Source organism: Calonectris borealis, chromosome 10 (assembly GCF_964195595.1).
Source record: "Calonectris borealis chromosome 10, bCalBor7.hap1.2, whole genome shotgun sequence".
Taxonomy (NCBI): Eukaryota; Metazoa; Chordata; class Aves; order Procellariiformes; family Procellariidae; genus Calonectris; species Calonectris borealis.
In genome coordinates, this window is record NC_134321.1 from 7,245,030 (window position 1) to 7,262,628 (window position 17,599).

At 41.3% G+C, this 17,599-nt stretch overlaps 2 protein-coding genes across 3 annotated transcripts in view; both read right to left on the reverse strand.

Annotated features, from left to right (window-relative positions):
* LOC142086109 (monocarboxylate transporter 2-like) overlaps positions 1-8,961 on the reverse strand; it is a 53,170-nt gene extending 44,209 nt beyond the window's left edge. The window contains exons 1-2 of the mRNA XM_075158677.1: positions 6,424-8,961; positions 4,875-5,038 (exon numbers count right to left, since the gene is read on the reverse strand). The gene's annotated coding sequence lies outside the window, so the exon portion shown is untranslated. The remainder of the gene's footprint in view (positions 1-4,874; positions 5,039-6,423) is intronic.
* Positions 8,962-9,103: 142 nt separating this feature from the next.
* KBTBD8 (kelch repeat and BTB domain containing 8) lies at positions 9,104-16,473 on the reverse strand. 2 transcript variants are annotated; one of them, XM_075158676.1, is made up of 4 exons: positions 16,320-16,473; positions 13,658-13,868; positions 11,901-13,015; positions 9,104-9,921 (listed from the first exon to the last, which is right to left on the reverse strand). In XM_075158676.1, exons 1-4 carry the CDS (start codon positions 16,333-16,335, stop codon positions 9,458-9,460), a joined length of 1,806 nt encoding a protein of 601 aa, XP_075014777.1. In that variant the 5' UTR covers positions 16,336-16,473; the 3' UTR covers positions 9,104-9,457. The 2 variants fall into 2 exon arrangements, with proteins under 2 accessions (XP_075014777.1, XP_075014775.1); XM_075158674.1 differs by having other exon boundaries at positions 13,658-13,887; positions 16,320-16,406.
* Positions 16,474-17,599: the final 1,126 nt, after the last annotated feature.

Here is a 17,599-nt window from a genome sequence, read left to right on the forward strand (position 1 = left end):
TTAACTAACCTTTCATGAACAGGGATGGCCCTTCACCCACCAGGGACAAATTCAGGGCGCACTCCCCATTTGCAGTGCTCGGAGTGCTGGCCTCTCTCAGATCTCTGTGGATGTTAATAAATTATTTGTTAGATATCCCTTTTCCTTCCTCCCTCTCTTCCCTGTACATATTAACTTATTCTTTCTTCACGACACATTTCTGCGGGCTCTGCTCCCACTCTCCTGCAGGGGAATTTGCATACGGAGAGGCCCTGTCTGTGCCCATCCTGCTATAGCAATTTTAACCTTCTGGCTGAAATTTTCTTGCATGACCTCTGGGTCACCTAAAATCCTGCGTCAGACTTATTTTGACCACTCAAGAACAAATGAAGGGATTCACAGGCCATGGCAACACTTATCAAGGGGTAAATTTCACCCTGGAGTGAGGAGAGGGGGTACAGAAAGTTCCTGAATTTCTTGCCAGTAACCGAGCAGTTGACTTGGACTAGTGAGCGAGCAACGTCCACAACGCGAGTCCGCGCTTTGTGGAGGTTTATATAACCCAATTTCAGTAGGAATGTTTCCACAAGACTTACTTTGCAAATCCCCATTTGGGGGATTTAAAACATTCCCCTGCTGTGTTTATAATCCAGACGCTGCAACGCACTACTTAAGCACAAGAAAAAACAGGAAAAAAGCTGACTGTAGGCAGGCCAGGGTAATGTTCTCATCCAATCTGAGTAGAAAACTCAGCAGAAAGGTAAACAGAGACAAAGAGAAAAATGATTCATCCAAGCTAACTTTGCAAGTCAGCATCTACTGTAGCCCATGTTTCCTGCCTTGTAGCCCTATGCAGTCATCTATGCTATTTCGTATTGCCCCAGCAAAAATATCTTCCTTGCAAGGACACAACAAATGCTTAAAACCACGCACTAGTTCCCAGTTTACATTAATAAGAAAGGCTGCTACCAGTGCTATCACAGCCAGCTCAGATGTTGTTCTCACAAACACTGGACACACAACACACACCTCCCATTTAAAAAGATTTTCTACCAGCCAATAGTGACAGCATGACCATCTCCAATGGTCAAAAACCAGCAAGATGAATTCTTGGCAGAAATCAATCGAGGGCTATTAAATACAAAGATGCCACCTCTGGCATTGCAGATTGCAAATTGCTGGAGACTGGGGAGTATTGACAGCTAGCTCGCTTCTTGTCTCCCCCAGTATCCACCATTAATTCACCGTCAGGAAGAGAATACCAATTGAACATACCTTGCTCTGATTGATCTTATGGTCCAGCTCTTTCTACCTCACTGGTCACGGCTTCTACCAGTTATTCTTTCTAAAAATGTTACACAACCAGAAATAAAACAAACTTATCTGGTGTTTTTCTATCTTCTAAAAGGAATAAATCTTTAAATGCAGTTATAGGTGCTATGAGAATTCATTACAGATTGTTCAAGATGCGTGTGGTCCTCTGTGCTCTGTCCCATAGGAGGTCATCAGAAGCTGCCTGTTGAAAAGGCTGCAATCACGCCAGACCTAGAGTTCATGGGAGTAATTTTTTTCAACACTACACCTTTAGGAATAATTTTGTTGTAAAAACTTAATGGCATTGCAAAAGATGAAATTCCTTTAGATGTTTAGAATTAAGTAGCTTCTACACTGCTGGTCTTTTTCTTCCAAAAAAGTGCTTTCTCCTTTGCTTGCAGACACTTGATAGTTCCCTTGGCTCTGACCCATTTTAGACTTGTGCTTTACCAAACCAAAACACGAATCTGCCTTTGTTAAATTGTCCCTCCTTCCACCTCTGTGTTAATAGCAACTGCCTAAATTATAAAGGTTTTCTGCTGATAGTTATTGGGCTGTGACCATTTGTATGCGCTTTGGACACAATTCAAACTATTGAAACTACTTTTCAAAATCACTTTGGAAAACCTTGGTCACCTCCATCAGTGGTTGAGATGGACAAAAGCAGCAGGAACGCTCCTTTGCTATGTCATTGGCCTATGAAAAATTGAAATTTGAATGACTAATCAATATTCTTAACACTTGCTCTCCATATACTAGTTTTGATGTAAAATGTGGTACATCTTTTATTTCTTTTGTTTAAGAAAAACAAAATGCAAATTTGCAGAGTAAATACAACTTAAGCACTTCATGTATTGGCTGTGGGAGAAGTTTAATTTGATGTCCACCAAATATTCTTGCCCCTAAACTTTTCAGAATGTTTGAAGAAATCTGTTACTGAAGGAATATGAACAGAATCAAACTGAAAGGTAAAGTAATTCAAAATTTATCTGCAAATATTTTTCTGCAGCTGATGTATCACATACCATCTTGACTTCAAATTAATTAATCTAATGAAATGTAGAATTGAGTTTACAGATAATCAAAAACTATATATGTATCATTAAAAAAAAAGAGAATCAAAGGTTGGCACGAACCGAGCATACAGTTCATTCTTCTTACATTTAGACTGGACGTTGCCAGCTTTCTGTGACAGTAAGAGCTGCAGAACAGAGGTCACGTGCAGGTCCAAGGAGACACAGGAACACGGACAGCATTCCTGTAAATGGATTTATTTGGTACTATTTGGGTTGTTTTACAGGTATGTTATCATTGCTAGTACTCAGTGACACTTAAAGATCTAAATAAGCACATACTGCCTTTTAGCAGATCAGACTCCACACTTTAAAGACGGTAACTGAGGCTGCCGGGGCACGCAGCCTCCTGCCCCGCTAACCTGTTGTGGCTGTGGGGCCAGGCTATGTCCTGGTCCACAGCCACAGAAAGCGGTAGGACGTAGGAGAAACCTGTGACCCACTTCTATAGAACTGCACGCAGCAGTGGTCTTTCCACGCTGGGAAGGCTTCGCCATCACTCAGGTACTATAAAGAGTAGGACATCATGCTTTATCTATTTCCCTTTTGTTCCTCTTCAGGTAGATCTATGCCTTCTTTACTCAAAGCTTATGACGCGCAGGAAGCTGCCTAGCCCTTCAAAAACAGTCAAACCCAGCCAAATGTTCTCAAAGTGGGGATTTTTAGCATTTTTTCCATGAGGAAACACAGTATTTAGGGTTTTGTACATATGCTTGATCACCCTCACTATCTGCTACCACACACCCCTCAGCTTCTGAGATGGTGTCTGGTTTAAATTACATTTTGTAGAGGGCCAAAGCTTTCAAAGATGTAAGCAGTCTGTACAGGTTTTGTGTGCAATTAGTTGGCTAAAAAGGAAAGAGATCTCACCGTTACCTCCTGTAAAGGAAAGCTGACAAACACAACCTTTGTTGTGCTTCAGAAAATCCACTGTGGAGAGATAGAATTAAGTTAGTTTTGCTGCTCCTGAAATAACTTGTTAAACTGTAGCTTGATCATGTAAACTTAGCTAAAGTTAATAAATACCTGCCTCTTACAGTGGATATTTGCATTATTATTCATGTAAAGTAGAGAAACACATAAGTCAGCAGTGAGGCACATGGGAACTTAACTGGATGTTAAGAAAGGGGGGAGGTTCAAGCTTTGTTGGGCTAACTCTTCCCCCTTCAAGAGGCAGAGGGGAGTACATGTCGCAAAGAGATAAAGAGAAAGCAACGGCTGGGTGGTTATTTCTCCATCCCTTGACTGCACATGAGTGGCCAACTGTGAGATACTCCCCTGCAGGCAGCGTACATGGGTGTACTTCTAGAGACTGAACAGAACACGCTTTGGGGCTATGAAGAACCAGAGCATGGAGTCATGAAAGTGGACTGCTGGAACAAAGTTATGCATGCCATAATGCAAGTTAGCATGCAAAGTTATCTCATCCGTTGCTGTGCATTATTTCACATTATAATGCATGCCTTTAAGAGGATTTCACAGAGCTACTAGGATATTTGTGGCACTGGGGGCCAATTCATTTATCTATTTGCACCACGACAGCAAAAGAGAAATTAGAGAATCAAAGAACATGGTTGAACTACTCCTGTCCCAGTTTTGGGTCTGGTCCCTCTCCCTGGCTGTTACAAACCCAGAATGCCTTCCAGATATGACTTTTATGACTTAGCTGAAAGTTTGCAGACATCTCCATAAACCAGATATCAGCTACTACTTAACTCGTAGATACAGTGACATCTTTTTGAAGGAGCCATGAGCACTGCAGCAAAGCACAAGAACCATTCAGATATGTCTGAAGAGTGAGGCGCTCACAGAGGCTTATGCTACAACTGCTCAGTTCAGTTTCTTTTCCCCGCCAGTTGAAAAAACCCTTATAAGGAGATAATTCCAGTTAGCTTCTGAAGCTTTAGCTGTGTCCAAACTGTTGACCCCGAGTTAATTTGATTTGTCCCCAGGAAGCCGATGCAATTTGGTTATCTTTTTCTTGCAGCCTCTTGTTATTTTGCTTTGAAATAACTTTTTCCCTTGAGGATCACAGAGGGAGGTCTCTCTTTTTTGTTCTTGTCAGCTTCAGCTCTTTCTTGATTTCTTTAAGTGCCAACAGTTCATTACATACCAGCATGTTGCAAAACCGTAACATGGCACTAGAAGATCTTCTATTTTAAGTCCTTAGAGTTTTGGACAGAGCAAAGGTGCTCCAAACAAAGGAGACAGCAGACAGGGAGACTCAGCTAGGATGCTTTTACCATTCAAATATTTGGTGACTACAGCCGCAAACTCCATGCTGGGGATGGACAATTTGGACTCTCAGTGACTATTTTACTAGCAAACTCCAGAGACAGCATGGAAGTACAGCCAAATCTAGTTAGACCTGTCTGCCTAACAGCAGCCATTAGTATTTCATGGCCCCAGCTGAGTCCTTGGATGTGGAAGCAAGTAGAGAATGCATACAGTTTAGTGTGTGGTATTGATTTATTCAGCCCACTAAAATAAGTTAAACACCAAGCCTACCTCCTCTGTGCTGGCTTCATCACTTTTTCTGCTATGTCTTCAAGAGGACGTGATCCTGGTTTTTAACAGAGCAATTGCAGATCAGGACAGGAACGCAGGAAGGCAAGCAGTGCCTTTGCTCTGCTGGCTAATTTCTCCGGAGCAGTCTTCCCAGCAACAGAAGGCTGCAAACAGAAGATACCAAGACTGTCTGGTACATGTTGTCATAGGTTGGAAGAAAATTGCTCAACTACACGAGGACCAATGCCGTGATCACACAAAATAAACCAGTGATGATACAAAGAGGCTGGGACCCTTGGGCGCTGTAACTGGAGAGCTGCAGACTGCTATTCAGTCTGACTGAGGGAGCGTACCATTCTGAACTGGTGACCAGGATCTGTCAGCACAAACTCACCCACGGTTAGGATCATCATGCAGCAGTCTCCAGAAAGGTGGTACCGCACCGCATAGCTCGCGTGCCGTCTGCCACGTCAGCCTGCCGCACGGGCGGCCCAGGCAGCCAACCCAGTCAGACTTACTGATCACACGCGGCAGAGTTCATCTGAACATACGCAACCACCACCAGCCCGGACTCCTGAATTGTTTCTGCTGTGACCAAACTGCCGGGTGAACAGTCTTCAAATCACACCCAGACAAGTTTACAGGCTGGGGGTGAGAGGCTGAGGGGGTGGGAGGGTGGAAGTAATGCCTGCGAGAACCTGACGATAGGAGTGCCTTCCCAAACAAGAGAACTTCATGTTGTTTTCCTAGGCTGCAATGACTTAGTATCACCGCTAAAGTCATTAGACAGTCTTTGAAAGGGAACAAAGGTTCTCGAGCAAAAAGCATAATTGGTGCTACGCACGGTCACTCCATCAGAAGCCACATATAATGCTGGAGTTTTGGTTAAACAGCTAGGGGAGAGGAGGCCTCTCGTTCTCAGCTCTGCAGCAGACTCCTGCAGCAACCAACATCACTGCTCTCTGTCCCTTTTACCACCTGGGGAGTAACTTCCCTACTAAGTAAGGATGCCGGGAAATGCAGTACGAAGTGTTTCAGGGTTTTCCAATATACAGTATTACCAGACTGGAAAGCCCTACTTGACATTCCTGCTGGGTCCAACCAAAGGTGGGGAGGAAGGGAAACGGAAAGATGATGTCGCCTGTTTGTAAGCAAATGAGAAGTTAGACCTGAATAGCCACAAGGAATGAGACAAAAAAGCAGAACAAAGCACTTTCCACCTCAAGCAACAGCATAGTGCTGCCTTAAAAAAAACAAACAAAAAACCATGTGACATTACATACAGCTGAGACACACAAGCACAGAAATAGAAAAACTGAACAAGCATCAAAAAGTTGTATCGAGTTAATTTTCAGAAATTTACTCTACTAAAATGCATGCAAGAGATTTATCACAAAACCAGTGAACTCCATTGTATTTCAACAATAGGTTTATTTTAAGAAACATAACATGACATTAAGTAAAAATGCAAAATTGTGCAATTATGGCAAAATGTTTAAAAATCCACACATTTGCCCTCATAGGACTACAGTACTTCTTACTAACATACCTGAGCACTGAATGTTGGATGCCATTTCTAACAGCCTTACGAACAGGGAGCTCTTCAATTTCTTGTAGAACATACACACGCTGCATGTTTGGTGCACCAAAACTGCTTTTAGTTATTCTAAATTTTACTGACGGAATCAAGTGGAAATTACAAAATGTTTCCTTCTAAAGTAACTAATAATTTTGGAAAAGAGATTTACACTCACATAAGTCCTTACAATGCTAGAAATTCATTTAATAAAGGGAAAAAAATGAATGCAGGAAAAAATACCAAGTGGAGAAAATGTAGAGATTACTGTTTAAATAATATCAGTACCTTTGGTGCATTATTTTTTTTTTTGTGCTGTGCAAGTTTACTTAAGCCTGACTCTAAAGCAAAACTTTACCAGGAATCTGACTTTCAGCAAAACGTAGAAGCATTTAAGAATTGGCAAAATGTCACAGCTGCATTACTGTCTCAACAAACTCCTCATGCACAAGATTTAGTATATTCTACTCCCACGGCAAGTTCCAGGATTTAGCTTTTAAACACATTACAGACTTGGATCACACCCTCAGTTTGAATGGTTAAACAGAATGGAGATCTTCGTACTTTAGTGCAGATAAACAAAATAAACAAACCTACTGCAGAATTAACCACAGCATATTGTACTTCTATACATCACATGACCAGTCAATTGCTAACTCAATTCTATTTCATAGTTTCAAGTAATATATTGAAATTTGTTCTACTAAATAAATATAGAAGATTGTCAAAAAGCAGCAAGAAGTCTTGTAAATATTCAACCAAGCTTAAAAAAAAACAAAAAAAACAAGAAAAAAGTTACATAACACTTTGCAAAAAAAATGGTTTTACACACAAATGCAACACTGTTAGGGAGGGTGCTTCAGAAAGCTTGCAGCTAGAGGCCTACAACAGCGCAAGGAGAGCTAGCCAAGGACTAAGGACAATTTTAAAAATGAAATTAGTTGTACTTTTAAAAAAAACTCTTATTCTTGGCTATGGATATATATAAAACAGTATCCAGAAGAAAAATAAACAAAGAAACAACACACCTCAACACTGTTGGAAAATGCAGTCTTAGCAAGAATTGTCAACTTCAGCTTCAGAAAAAAAATTCAGGCGCTCGCATTTGAAAGAAGCGGTTTGGTGAATCTCTGGAAGATGAGGTATGTAATGCAAAGAGGCATTTTTTTTTCCTTTCCATTTCACAGTTTTTTGTTTGTTTTTGCCTTTTAAACATTTTGTGCAAGAATTAAGAAATAGAACCAGGCAAGTATTTTCATGTATTAGAAAATTCCATTTGGGAACAGTAAGACCACATAGTAAACAAACATGATCCAAATCCTCAGCCATGCCAGGGGGATAAACAATGAGCTAAATATTTGGCTTACTGAAATATCAGCTGTTAAGCCAGATAATGGTAAGCACTTACAGCCAGTGATGGCCACTGCCATTTCAAGTTAACTGGTTTACTTAGGTCAATTTGAGAAAATAGAGAAGAGTAAGATAACATACTCGCAGCTCTGCAAAAATAAGAGCTGTAACAATTAAACCTGGCAAATTACAGCTGATATGAGTTTTAGGATTCATCTTTTCCCTTTTAAATCCAGTTTTCACTAATGAAGTAGAGGCTGAACTTTGAACTTACTTCTTAAAAATAAGCTAAATGTTAAACACAGAGAAAAGTGTTGTAATATATTGGATCCCTATTCTATATTTGTATCTAAGATTATTTAAGCCATGGACACTTATTGTCAATTTTGCTTTAATACACTGGATAATGAAGACAGCTCAGTAGTGCAAATTTTCACATTATAGATCAGAATGAAATAGAAGGTATTTGAGGGCTTGATTGCGGGGAGAAAAGAAAAACAACTTGTAAAGTTAAGTCACACTTTTTCAAATTACTGGAGCACATGCCAACTCTGCACATAGCACTGTACTTTAGTGGAGACAGAATGAACACTCCACACAAAAAGAAAAAATAAAAATCATCAATATTATTAAGGCCATATCCTGTCACCATTCTGTGCAAGAATACCACTGCAGTAAAAATGTTATGTTAAAAAAGACAATATGATGACAGGACAGGGCCTGAAGACAGACACGCACTCCATGAAAAATAACAGACTGTCTTAAACAGTAGCATAAGGCTAGCCCATTTCAGACAAACAAGTATTAAAAATGTACTAGCACCATCAACTTTTGGGTTAAAGCCCTTTATGGGATGAAAAAAAGGTTTTAAGCAGTGTTAAAAAAAAATGTTTTTACAGCACTACATCTACGTGGCAGAAAATAGGTGTTGGGATTTTTCCCCCCCTATCATTAAGCTCAATTTTAACAAAAATCCACAGATAGGAAGTGGTACAGTAATCTGAACAGGCCTCCGTCTGGGGCAAAAGTACTCCATGTTCCAATTCTGACTTGAGTTTTTCTCCCAAATTGTAGTGCACAAACAACATCACAAACATCTCAGCAGACTTCAAAAACAGTACAAAAAAAAAAAGATCATTATGAATCAGGATCTACCATTCCTCTATGTACTTTCAACCTAAAATTAAAAAAAACCCACAACATAGTGATATTGCCTCAAATTTTACCCGTATTTAAAAAAAAAAGAGAAAAAAAGAAAAGTCACTTCAAAACATCTTGGACATCCTTAGCTATTAATGCTAGATTTTCTTTCACTGTAGTGCATAGTTATCCTGGCTCTTCCACTTAATTTGCACTTACCACAAAAACACCCCCCTAGTATGACATGATTAAGTGTTTACCAGAAAAAAAATGCTGATAATTGCACTTTGTAACCTCCTTCTCATTTCCCAGGAAAACATCAGTAAATATGAAACTGAACCAGTACTTCCCTCCCCAGACTGCAACCTTTAAAGAGCACCCATCCCCATATACAAAAAAACCGTCTGTTTCAGCTTACAATAAATACTGACAGAATGTCTTTGTTTTCTTTTAAGACATGTTTTCTCTAGCATCAGATTACCACTGAAATCACTAAGGCCTGTTACTGAAAAAAAATTTAAATAACTTTCTGAAGACACTGCGGATACAATTTAGCAACAACACATTCAAAATGCCGGCCTAAATCCCAGAGCCTATCTGGAGTCTCGTATACTTTTTGCCATTGGTCAGTAACCTCATCATACTGGTAGAGCGAATTCTTCCTGCTGGTTCTGAAAACATGTTCTTCAACAGTAACTTGAGTAGCTCTGACAAACAGATGGAGTTTATTTTTGAGGAGTACGAGTTTTATATACGGATTAATGGACTGATCACATGGAAAGTCTTTTTTTCGAGTCCACTTATTTTGTTCAATGTCATAGGCCTCTACGGTAAACATACGTTGATGGTTTCCACAGGTTCCAGCTATGTAGTAGATGGAGTCATTGTATACAGTTGCCAAGCCTTGGATTCTAGGCACAGTCATTGGGGTCAAAAATCCCCAGTAATCCTTCTGAGGATCATAGCAGAGAAAAAATTCCCCTGAAAAGAGAGAGGAAAAATAAAACATAACTTATGCTTCATTTCCAGAACAGCAATTCTGCAGCTACTAAGCTTTCAGGTATGTTCCTCCACAGACAGAAACGGTCTACCAATTTTTAAAAGCCTTGATCCCATAACAAAAAACCTAGCACCATCACCTGCTTTCTTCCAAGTGCATTACAAAAATATTAATAGCATGAGTAAAAACTACTTAGGAGTTTCTATTCCAGCTGAAGAAGAGGGAATTTGAAGCATATCAGAGATACAATGTTTTACATAGTTCCTAGCTATCCTTTACTACTTCTAAACCACGCTTAATAATTTGGAACAAAACCTTTCAAGATTCCATTCTTGAAATGTCTGAAGTATTTGTTTCGTTCTTTAACATCTTCACAACGTGTCATCTACAGACTGTGGAGTCTCAGAAAAGAGTCTTGAAAGTTGTTAAATCTGAGCAAATAATTATGTCTTGTACTACATACAGATTTTGAAGCTACTTGTATCAGGTGGCTGGGTTACACATTTAGGTTGATTTGCTTAAAAGGATACTAGGTGAACACTTGCATGAAGCTACCGATTCATTGTTAGTTTTGCAATTAGACTATAAAACACCTCTTCTGTTGACTGTACAGATAGTGTCTACAGACTGTAGATAATGGCAGTTCAGATGACTGAAAGCTCATGCTCTGCAAACTTGATGAAAAGAATATGGATAAAGACCACCTTGTCTTTTGTAAGGCCCAGGGGAAGAAAGGCCTAACATTTGCCAAATATTAGCATAATTCAAATTATATAAATTCATAATTCAAATCATACAAAATGGCTATTTTAAGAATTTTAACCAAGCTGCTATGTAACCAAGCACCTCAAGTATAACAAAGAATACAGAAATAATACAGTTAAACAGGTGGAACATAGCTTAAAAGATTAAGTCTTACAGATAACACATTTTTTGATTATTCACTTTTGTTTCACAGTGTAATCTCCTATGACTGACACTTGTGTTCCGTTGGCATTTTAACACTCTCATCAATCCTTATTGACTACTTCAAACTTTTGAGCTTTCTCTAGAAAAATTATTGAAAGTTAACTTTTTTATACTACTTCAGTGCAACTCAATTAAGGTTTTATCTACCACACTCAAATAGAAAAGTTGCCTATTTTCCATAACACGAATCTTTATAATTTGCTGGTTAGCACAGTGAAGTAGCTTGCTTATTTATGTGAGCATTGAGTTGTCATTTAAACCACTGAAGCACAGAATTAGTGCAGCTATAATTTGTAAACAAGATGCACTCTTATTCTACAGCTTATAATAATATCCACTTTTTAGCAGTTCTAAGAAACATTTAAAGGATGAACAAATACTCTACCAAGTTAGATATTCTTCAGCATTCCTTTTTAACCATCTAAAGCAGATGTCTAACCCAATAGAAGAGACAGATTGAGAGAACTCGCTAGTGTAACAGAATTACTTAAAGCCACAACCAACAAGAGTCAAACCTGATACAGAAACAACGAAACAAGAAAACTCTCTGCAAATCATGCGGAAGCTCACCAACCTTACCGAGTGGCAGGAATGCAAAGTCAAGAAATCAGGTTGACTTTTTCCGGTAAATAACAGTGACCTTACAGTGTTCTCTATCCTGTTTCTTTCCTGTGGTCCAGCTTTGTATGGAGAGAGACCCAAAGAAAGAGCTGGTATGGATGACTTAGACCACCACCAAAACTGCCATTTGTGCAATAACTCAATACTACAACTTAGTGACACATTCCCAGGGCACGAGAACTCAAGCAGCAACCTCACTCTTCCTCGCCCACTGCTCTCCCTAGCTCTCCTCCCACCCCGTGGTCCCAGGGGCACTCCATAAATGTCCAGGAAACTTGGGTTTTCTAAGGTGCTCAAGAGAGTGCAGACAGTTGGATTGAACAACCCCCACTTCCAATAAAACACCACATAGTCAGTCAAACCACCTTACCCTGTAAAACATAGATGTTATCCTTATATTCCACAGCACTATGAAACTCCATTGCTACCGGCATTGGACAGACAGCTGTCCAACAGTTCTCTCGGCTGTCATAACACTCCACAGACTTGAGTGAGTTTCGCCCATCTCCTTCATAAACGCGACCACCTATTGCATACAGTTTACCACAGCAATGAACCAACTTGCAGCCTATTCTGGCTCGCAACAAAGGAGCCTTCGGAATCCACCTATTGCCAGAGTGATCATACATCCAAAAATCACTCTCTGCTCTGTGGTCAATGGAGACCTCGCTGCTGCTTGGTCTGTAACCACCCGCAATATAAATATCATTATCAGGAGATACAAGAATTCCAACCTCCCTCAAGTCATTTGGTGGCTTGCATAGTTTAAACACTCTCCCTGTGACCGAATCTAAACAAGGCACTGTTTGCTTCTTTCCTGAGTGTTTGTGGGCAGCATCAAAGCATATGATCATTTCAGAAGCGGTCATTCCAAGCCGTTGCGTATAGCCATTGGCACTATGTTGTCCCTTTTGTACACAGCTTTTGGCCATAGCCTGTGCAAACATGGGAGGGATTTTCTCTAAAAATGTCTCTTCCAACAGAGGCATACGGATGCATTTGGCAAATATTTCTGGAAGGTGCACTTCTCTCTTATTTTGTTCATGCTCAAACCACCTTATAATGCTGTCATAAACATGTTCTTCTTTGTCTACATTTAAATCATCACTGTCGAGTATACTTATCAGTTGGTCTTTTCTCAACTGAAGAAATTCTTGCTCTTTGGTGACACTCAGAAACTTTTTACGAATGTAGTCTTGTGATCTGTCTTTGAGTTCCTGATGACCATAGTGATCAGCAAAGATAAACACCCCAATGGAGTTCTGTGGGTCCAAATGACTGATCATATATTTAGCACACTGGTCTTGTATGGAAGGGATCTGGAAGATACTAGCTGCAGTGAACAAAGCTTGAACGTTGGCCTCTGTCAGCATTACTCTGGAGGTATATGCATAGTTCAATACTAAATGCATTGACTCTGCTTCAACACCAACTATACGAACTTCTTTCTGGGTACTCTCTGTAAGGCCGCTAGTGAACATAGATCTACAAAAGAAAAATATTTAGCAGTTTATTTGTAATTACCTTCTAACTACAGGCATAAGAAATGAAATTATATTGTACAGCTAATCCCAATGTGTTTGACCTTATCTCAGCACAAATACATTTATCACTGATGTTACACTGTCCTGTTCGGGTACCTAAATTTAGGATCAGTTCTAGACTTAACGAAACAAAAGTGGCAAGTTGGAATTTCTTGCTTAATTATCTCACTACCCCCATATTAAAATTCACTCAGTTTACAAGCAAAGCTCTTGACACATCCAAGTCTTTGCACTCAACTTTCAATGTTATTTCATATGCATATTCTAGCATTCTAGAATGTATAACTTTAAAAGGAAACAAGCAGTTTAACTATGCTGTTACTGTATCCAAGATACCCTAAATAGTGGAGCCATTTTTGTTTCTTTTTTTTTTTTTAAATCATGTGACATTTTCTGTAATGAAACTCTCCTTGATAAACAGACACTGATAATTCATTGACATTAAGAGAACAACAATCTTTACTTACTATTATCGATAGTTACATGGAATATTAGTATAGGTGTGATTTTTTCTAATTCTCATTTAATGAAAATAAGTTATAATTCTGCTTTTGACCACCACTAGAACAATGCACTATTGTACCTGAAATAAGGACTGATTGCAGCAAGAACATTCCTATGACAGGAGAATGTTTTCCCATGATCCACTTCCACTACAATATCTGTCAGTTGTCCTTCATCATACATGGTTTTAAGCTGTTGAAGAATACTACAAGCATGGAAGGGGTCCATTCCACTGCTGACTGTGTTTGAAGAAGGAATTCCGTTCAGTGTTTGTGAAAACTTACTTGGTTCTACAAAGCAAAATTGAAACTGTTTAACAAAAAAACAAACAAAAAAACAACCCCCCAAAAACCCATACACTCCCCCAAAAAACCCCATGCATGAACAAGAATTAGCACAAATTAATATTCCATACTTCCTCACTGTCACCATCCATTAACAGCAAGTCTAAAATTTTCAAGGGTGAGTAAATATATCAAGATACCTCAATTATTTTTTTTCCTTTTCCCAATGTACATGTAGATTACCGTTAACCTATAAAATTATATCCCTTAATATTAAGAAAAAATCATATAAATAGTTCATATTTATTACATATCACTGGGGAGGAGGGAAATTAAGTCAAGAATCACAATGCTTACTGACTTATAAAATGGGAAAAACAAAGAATGCAGAAGAATAAAATAAGCCCCCAACCTACAACATCATTACACAAGTCTATATGTATGTACTTAACTTCACACCGAAACAGGAACTGGCTACTAACTTACACAAGCAATGGTTAATAGCGTAGACTCATGAAGAAACAGCCCTACAGTAAGTATGTTGCAACAAACTTAAATTCACAAAAATTTGTATGTACTGTTACATGTTTTTCTTTACAAATAAAATACAATTACCATTTAAAATTACTCAGGTATGAAAGAGTTCACATATCATTGTGAAAACACATGAGGTGGAGCATATGCTTCTAAGTAACATGTGATATGCCTAATGAAGTAAATCCAAAAGCGAAAATTGGGCAATGTCTCAAGCACAAAAATCTGTTTCGTAATAGCAACAAAATTTTTTTACGCAACAACAACAAAGGAGAGCTCAAAAGAAAAACATTAGGTGGTAAGAGCTGCAGATCAGGTAAAGCTGCTGATTGCAACAGAGAACACTTCCAACAAATTTTGGGCAACACAAAAGGGCAAAGAGGATAACGAACAACAGTTGTTGATGATGAACAGGAGATTTAAATTCTAACTCGTAGTGATATACAGCAGTTACGATTTCTCTTACTCAGACACAGCTTTGAGCACAGTCACAATTAAATCAGTAGGGATCTGCTATTGGACACGCATTTCCCATGACAGGTTTAGGACCAAATGTTGTCAGTGTCTCTTCAAAGTACTGTTAGGAAAAGTCTTCAAAACACTTATTTTTTTCCCCCAAAGACAACAGTAAATACTTAAAGGTAAGATCTACAACAGGGGAATTTACTTTATCACAGTAACTGAGCTCCAACATTCAAAACTAACCAATCATTAGGGAAGGGGAGAGTTTGTACTTGTACTTGTTCAGAAACAACGTTAATCACTAGCGAGCAAATTCCAAGTAAATAATACTTTACTATATCAGTTCCAAGGCTTCCTACCTAGCAGAGCTTTGATGTAAAAGAAAACTTTGATGTAGCTACGGTTGCAGAAGAGTTTCATTTACTTTCTAACAGTGAAAAAGATGCAAAATAGTTCTTCTCCGACCCTGCCAGTCACTTGGGCAATGAGCACATGCGATCAAGGCAGCTTCCAGCACTGGTGGACTCAGCCAGGAACAGATACTCATACCCGTACTCCAGTTTTTCTATTCAGTCCTTGACACTACCCACATTACAGTTTTCACCCCATAAAACCTTCCCAGTCACTTTCATCACCTTCATTTTCTCCCTCCCACCCCAAGCATCTTTTTCCTCTATTAATATCTCTCTCACTTGCACCTCAAAATTTTAACTCCGTTCCTCCCAGACATCACCCCAAAATACTCTCCATGTTAATTTCTCAGACACCCCTCCCTTCTCCGCTCCCCACAGAAGCTCCCTCATAGAAGCCGTTCATCATGGATGACCCCACTCCTCCCTCTTGGCTCAGCTCCCCTCACACAGCCCACAGCGTAGGGGTGTCCCTCACAGGAAACCCTCATTCCATCCTAACAAAACACAGTACCACTGCACAGCTCCCCTCACGCAGTACTTCCCTCTCCCCATATATATGCCCTCACTCCGGCATCCTCTTACCCCATCCCCCTGATCCCATCCCTCACAGTCACCTCCCAGGCACCCCACTCTGCTATCACCTTCCCCATCCAGAAGCGTCACCCCACACCACAGACCCCTCATCCAAGCACCCCTGCCCCACAGGGCCTCCTAGGACCCACCCACTCCTCACAGTCACAACCTCAGCCCAGGAGCCCCAAGCACCCCTCCCTCACATGGTGCTCCCCACGGACACGCCCCATGGAGCCCCCTCCCCGACACCCCTCAGCAGAGCAGCCCCAACACCCCTCCTCTACATGCCCCCCACAGAGACACCCCTCAGCACACAGGCCCCAACACCCCTCCTCTATGTGCCCCCCCCAGAGACTCCCCTCGGCACATAGGCCCCAACACCCCTCAGCAGCGACCTCTCCCCGAGCGCCCGACCCCACAGGCCGCACCCCCGCTTCAGCTCGTTCCCCCACGCCGGTGGCCCGGCCGCACCGACCTCCTAACGCTGCCATTCTCGGGGCCCCGCTCCGGCAGCGGGAGAGGGGGGCGGCCCGAAAGGAAATGTCACCGGCGCTGCTTCCCCTGCGCCGCTTCCTCTCCGCGGCCCGCTTACTCCCGCGGAAGCCAACCCCGCTCCTCGCACCGACCAACCTGGGGCACGCTGATTGGCCGCCGCCCCCGCCGCCTGCCGGGAAATGTAGTGCAGGCCCCTGGAGGCGCACCTCCCCTGACGCGCGGAGCGTGCTGGGAGCTGTAGTTCCTCCGGGGCGGGCTGCCTGGGAGTTGTAGTTTTCAGGAGGCGGCTGGGGGGGCGGGCTCTGGCCGTCGCGTAGCAACGAGAAGGCGGGAGCCTCAGGGCGGAGCGGCCATTTTGGGGCCCTCAGGCAGGGGCGCCTGGGCAGCCCTCAGCACCTTGCCCAGAGTGCTCCCTCTCTCCAGGGGCACCCAGCAGAAATGGCCTCTCTGCATAAATAAATCCCCCCCCAATTCCTGCTTTATCAGGCCTGGCGCTGCCTCTCTCCTGTCCTCACTGACCTGCACCTCCTGGGGCAAAGCTTCCTGAAGGGGATCAGTGGTGTCACCCAGAGCTGTCTCCCCAGCAGGCCAGGGAGGGCACACACCATGGCCACTGCTGGAAAACCAGCAGAAAAGGGGAACAGAAAGTGCCTGCTGCTATCCTAGTGCTGCGAGGACATGGTCAGGGGCAGGGCAGTGTCTGCATGCAAGACCCAGAGCTGTGCAAGGCTGAATTGACCTTTAATGAAAAGCGTATAATCAGCTACTTAGTCCGAAAGCTCATCACACTGGGAGTCGTCTTTATTTTTCCTGTGTTTGCACCCCCCGGCATACTGTGGCCAGCCAGATCAGCCGTACCAGTCCTACACAGAGAGCAGCTGAAGGACTCCAGCAGACAAGCGACCATTTTGTTGCCAATGACCTTTAATATCACAAAGCATGCTTCTCTCTCCATCCCGGAGATGAAGTGGCTGATAGTCACCGGCTTTTCCAGTTTTCTGCAGCAACTAGCCACTGGTTTCGTTCTTGATAACTGAGTCATTATCAGAAGTTTGCTGTGGAAGAGTTGGTGTTTGTTTTCTTTTTTCTTCTTTGTGAAACGCAATTAATGAAAGAAGAATTAACAAATAATGGAAGCATTCCGAAGTCCAGTATATTTTTCTGGTTTTAATCAAAATAGACTTAATACAACTTTGCAGCTTTTAGGTGGGAAGTTTTGTTAAGAAAAAGAGGCAAACAAAACCCATTTAAATAATACTT